The 5665-nt window shown below is 50.4% G+C and overlaps 1 protein-coding gene across 1 annotated transcript; it reads right to left on the bottom strand.

Moving 5' to 3' along the window:
• Window positions 1-410: 410 nt before the first annotated feature.
• Window positions 411-5045, bottom strand: LOC140902765 (interferon-inducible GTPase 5-like). Its single transcript, XM_073323206.1, has one exon. It carries the CDS (start codon window positions 4385-4387, stop codon window positions 3080-3082), a length of 1308 nt encoding a protein of 435 aa, XP_073179307.1. The 5' UTR covers window positions 4388-5045; the 3' UTR covers window positions 411-3079.
• Window positions 5046-5665: the final 620 nt, after the last annotated feature.

The following is a 5665-nucleotide window of genomic DNA, read 5'->3' as shown; positions in this document are numbered from 1 at the left end:
GAGGGGCCCCAATCCTTCCTGCAAAGGGTTGAAAGGACTTTGGCCTACTGATGTCCCATAAGCCTGACAGGTGGCTGGAAATTTTTCTGCACGCTGTCCTGAAGTTTACAAACCCCAGACAGGACACAGGCAGAAGAGAGCCTTCCCTGTTCCCAGGCAACCAGGCTGACCACACCCCAGTACCGCTGCCAGAACTGCCACTCATGGAGACAAACCCACAGCTGGGCCCCGTAAGGAAAACAAGCCCAGCTATGAAAGAACAGAAAGGTCTGCAGTGATGAAGAGGAAACAGCCGCAGGCCTAGCTGACTCCAGGGAACTAATAGGGGGACACAAGAAGACTGCAGGCCCTGGAGCTTAAGGGCTGATTGGTTCATTTCATGTTAAAGTGATGGACTGAGCCCACTGAAGTTGAATAGAGGAAAGCTGGTTTAATGAAAATTGGGCCACAGAAATGGGGTGTACACACAACAACTGACACATACATATAGGAACTTGTGTTGGTTTGATACGTCTTTCTCTGCAATGCTTTCATCTTACCAATAAATGTACTTGCTTGTAAAGAGCAATCTGATAACATGTGACTGCTGGCAATTACAGTTGTTCATAGCCCTCGAAGAGAAAACAAAGCAAAGACGCTGGCCTGGTTAGGCAGTCTGGCATGCTGGGGATATCACAGTGTAAGCAGGGAATGGAGCAGCCTGGAAATACCCTGGTCAGGACAGAGAGAGATGCAGGTCTCTGACCAAGAGAGGTGGTGGCTGAGGATGCAGAATGCTAGAGCAGTTGCCCTCGAGGGACCATCGAGGGAGAATCCAGGTGCAGTTGCCCTGAAATGTGACAATAACCTTCTCTGTAATTGTTGAGAAAGCAAATGAAGAGGAGTTGTCAAACTGAGTCTGCAAAGCGATTACACAGGAGAAAATTCATAGCTAGCAGTTTTGCTGAGTACATGCTTTGGGAATGTGCGTAGACAGTACAACCCTGATTGACCTGGCCCAGCCTCTGGTAGGCTTACACAACGTAAGGCATTCGTACTGCCTCCCATCACCATTATTAATGATTTGTATTATGCTACCACCTAGGAGCTTCAGTCATAGAGCAGGACCCCACTGTGCTAGGGGCTGTACAAACAAAGAACAAATACTAGTCCCTGCCCCGTAGCACCTGAGCACCTTCCATGGCAAACAGATGACTTATGAGGGAAGATTGAAAAAATTGGGTTTGTTTAGTCTGGAAAATAGAAGATTGAGAGGGGACATAACAGTTTTCAAGCACGTAAAAGGTTGTTACAAGGAGGAGGGGAAAAGGTTGTTTTTCTTAATCTCTGAGGCTGGGACAAGAGGCAATGGGCTTAAATTGCAGCAAGGGAGGTTTAGGTTGGACATTAGGAAAAAATTCTTAACTGTCAGGGTGATTAAGCACTGGAATAAATTGCCTAGGTAGGTTGTTTCAAAATCTCAGAATTTCCCCACAGGAGGGGAAAGTCCATTTCTCGACCAACTCTGATCCCAAGTGAATGTCTGGGGTTAAACTCATACAGATCCTCCCAGGGTGGCTGGGCCAAAGCCCTAGGCAGGAACTAACTAAGGGGACTTTCATTGCATGGTATATATTAACAACACGGACGTTCCTCTGACGATCTTAAAACACATTAGAGAGCTGGGTAAATATGAAAATTATCCCCATTTCTCCTAAAGAGTTAAACAGGGCACAAAGAGATAGAGTGACTCTCCTACATGAGGAAGTGGTAGAGTGGGGAAGGAAGCAAACCCAGGAGTCCTGAATCCCACTTTCTTGCACTAATCACTAACCCTCACTACCTCCCAGGGCTGAGAGTAGAACCCCAGAGTCCTGATAATCAATCTATCTACCCTAACCCTTAGACCACACTCCTACCTCTACACTGTAGACTGGACTTTGCTTCGATACTGTTCATTACAGCAATATGAAAGCTAAGGACATATTTAAGTTTTGCTAATTAATTGTGGGGTCACAGAACTTTACTTCATTTTCACCCACTCTCCTGTCCCCAAAAGAAAGGACTGCCTTGATTCTGACATACTGTACTCTGGCTTTACTGCCATTTCAGAGTGGTTACTCCTCATTTACACTGGAGTTACTCCTGGTTTACAATGCCTGACCAGATCCTCACTTCTTGTTATTTTCTATGCTAGTAATCACTAGCTCTTACATCAGTAGATCTCAAAAAGTTCCTTACAAAGGAGGTCAGCATCATTATTCCCATTCTACAGGTTGGGAAACAGACACTGGGAGGGGAAGTGACTTGCCCATGGTCACGCCGCAGCAGAGCTGGGAATAAAACTCTAGTTTTCAGTCCACTAGGCCACACAGCCCAGTGACTTCAGTAGAGCTTTCCCCCAATTTGCCCCAGCTGAGGTTTTGGCCCAGAATATTTACAGCTTCTGGTTTACAACAGAGTTACATCCCGTTTACAATGGAGTAGTTACAGTAAAATCACATCCAGTTTACAATAAACCATTTAGTTATAATGGGGTTACCCCAGGTTATAACAATATACTGTATGTACAAGAGTTACTCCTGGTTCATACCAGCATTACTCCTGGTATACAGTAGATTTACCCTTGGTTTGCAACAGAGTATTGACATCTGTGTTACTCTTGGTTTACAGTCGTGTATTTACAACAGAGTTATGACTAGTTTACAATGAAGTATCTATTTATAATGGAATTACCCACAGTTTATGATGACACATTTAAGACTGACTTACTTTTGGTTTACAGTGAAGTATTTACAACAGAGTTACTCCTGGTATACCCCCCCCCCACACACACACACACACACACACCCTTGATTTGCACCAGTGTCAGTGACAGCAGAATCAGCTCTGATATTTGACATTTAAATAGCAAAGTAACAAATGCAGCAGAAACTTTAGAAATTCAATCATGGATTTTATATCCAGCTCAGGAATGAAATTCTGACATCAGGTAGGAAGCTCAGGGGATTTCCAGGAGATGCCAGGATCCTGTCTGCACCTGGCATGAGATTTTGATCATAGAAGGTGTTTCAATCTCTCTCTCCTCCTCTTTTCTGGCTCACTTCTTAGCATCCAAGTTGAAGGCTTTAATAAGCACCCTCTGGGCATCAGCAGCCACCGCATTCACAAAGCTCCTCAGCATCTTGTATGTGGTGGCAAAAGACAGTGCTCCGGATGCAAGCGAGCCCAGCAGCGGGACAGAGCTCAGCACCTCTTTGGCTAGCTTAGGTGCCTCACTGCCTGCCTGTAGCAACAACTGCACCACCAGGATGTTGGAGATCTCCTTGGCCAATGGAGACTTGATCACGGCCTTCATCTGCTCTACCGGCTGCCCCATTTGTGCTGCCAGCTTCTCCAGAGAGTCATCGTCCAGGCCAAAGCCCTTGCAGTAACCTTGCAAGGTCCTGGCCAGGACATCCACATCGCAGGAGATCAGGAGCCCTGGGATGGGCGTGGCATGGATACCGCAGGCCACGGTGGAGACCAGCCACATGTGTTCCAACATTGCTGCCTTTTTCTTCTCCAGGATGTGCAAGGAGATGTTGGGCAGGGCCATCAGGAAGGCATGCCGCTTGTGGTAGCTCAGCTCCCTCTCCAGCGTCTCCCCCAGGAGATGGAAGTCGTATTTGCTGAGATCAAAGGCCGAGAGGAGGAAGACCTGGGGTGAGCGGATGCCTTGGGCCTGCAGACCCTCCAGGCAGTTCTGCCGGATCTCCTGCAGCACCCCAACCTCGCTGTAGCTGGATGGCCGGCGCTTGAGGGAGGAATCCAGGTCCACGTCCACCTTAGAGCGGACAAAGTAGAAGCTCTTGTCCATGGCTTGGATGTGGCGGGCCAGAGCAGCATGGTTGGCGGTGAAGCAGTGCGAGGCGATGATAAAGAAGATGTCGTAGTGCGAGAAGCCGACCTGCTCCAGGTAGCTGTCAGGGTGGAAATCGGGTGTGCCGATCCCTGGCAGGTCCCAGATAGTCACGTTGGGGTACCGGGGATGCTGGTATGGAGTCGGCTCCCTGGTGGTCTCCACCACACCGGTGCGGGCAGCACCTACATCCTCATCGCCCAGGCCCCGCAGGGCATTGACAAAGGATGACTTCCCAGCGCCAGTCTCGCCCGTGATGCCCATGTCCAGCTGGATGCTCTCCAGCGACTCCAGCATCTCCTGCAGCCTGGAGGCCACGCCAGTGAGGTTCCCCTCCTCAAAGGCAGCTTTCAGGGCCTCCAGCTCCTCCCTCGACAGCTTGATGATGCCCTCACTGCTCTGTGAGGCCATGTCAGCTCCAGCAAGCTGCTGCAGCCCCTGCCTTAAAGAGGGAAAGGCCAGTTCTTGTGTGAGTTCCTGGGAATGCTGAACCGCTGAAACCCTCATCTAGGTCTTTGTCTCTGGGTAGCTCCTCCCAGAGACCCAGCCCCATCCTAGCCTCCATCTTCTCTGGCCCAGCCAATGGCAGCTCCTTCCCCTCTGACCTCCAGCTTCCCCTCAGCTGAGATTCTCACCCTGGCCTCCATCTCCTCCGGCCTAGGCTATCACAGCTCCTGCCTCTCCCCAGCTCCCAGACCTCCACTCTGCTGGGATCCCCGCTCCCAGCCTTCATCTCCTCTGGCCTGGCCTATGGCAACTCCTGCCCCTCTGGCTTCCCAGAGCATCAGACACCAGCATGGGCTGGCTGGGAGGGGGAGCGTGGGCTCGAAGCAGGAGCAGAAGTGGAGCCAAAGGGTAGGAGATTGTATGGGTAGGGCCCTATCAAATTCACAGCCATGAAAAATGTCATTGACCGTGACATCTGCTCTCCCTCCCCCTGAAATCTGGTCTTTTGTGTCCTTTTACCCTATACTATACAGATTTCACAGGGGAGACCAGTGTTTCTCAAACTGGAGGTTCCAACCCAAAAGGACCAACTTGGGGGAAGGGGGGTGTTGCAAGGCTATTGTGGGAGGGCGCAGTATTGCCACCCTTACATCTACACTGCCTTCAGAGCTGGGTGGCCGGGGAGCAGTGGCTGCTGACAAGGCGCCCAACGCTGAAGACATTGCCCCACCAGCAGCAATACGCTACCAAGCCACCCTTACTTCTGTGCTGCTGCTGGCGGCAGCGCTGACTTCAGAGATGGGTGCCCGGCTAGCAGCCGTGGCTCTCCGGCTGCCCAGCTCTGAAGACAATGCCGTTGCCAGCAGCAGCACAGAAGTAAGGGTGGCAATACCATGAGCCCACTCTTACAAAAGCCTTGCAACCCCCCCCCCCACCTCCTGTTGGGGTCAGGACCCCCTTGGTTACACCACCATGAAATTTCAGATGTAAATATCTGAAATGGTGAGATTTATGATTTTTAAAATCCTATGACCATGAATTTGGCAGGGCCTCTTACATGTGAGGTAATGAGCAACTAGGAACCTTTCACCAAGACCAGCTCCACGGAACCGGGAAGGGTCATCAGGGAAAGTGGGTGACTCCCAGTGGGGCTGAGAGAAGATGAAAGCCAAGGGTCAGACTGAGGGATGATTCCTTACTCTTGACAGTTACAGTGCTGAAGGCAAGAGTCCAGCCCCTCTAACCACTAGACTCCCACTCACCTCCCAGAGCTTAGTATAGACCCAGGAGTCCAGCATCCCAGATCCCTGTGCTCTAACCACTAGACCCCACTCTGCT

This window comes from Lepidochelys kempii, chromosome 24 (assembly GCF_965140265.1).
Source record: "Lepidochelys kempii isolate rLepKem1 chromosome 24, rLepKem1.hap2, whole genome shotgun sequence".
NCBI lineage: Eukaryota > Metazoa > Chordata > Testudines > Cheloniidae > Lepidochelys > Lepidochelys kempii.
Note: the sequence above shows the minus strand (reverse complement) of the source record. Positions and strands in the feature narration are given on the sequence as shown.

What these genes read in the sequence shown, in the direction of transcription:
- LOC140902765 (XM_073323206.1), bottom strand. Translation starts at nt 4,387, where the DNA reads ATGAGGGTTTCAGCGGTTCAGCATTCCCAGGAACTCACACAAGAACTG.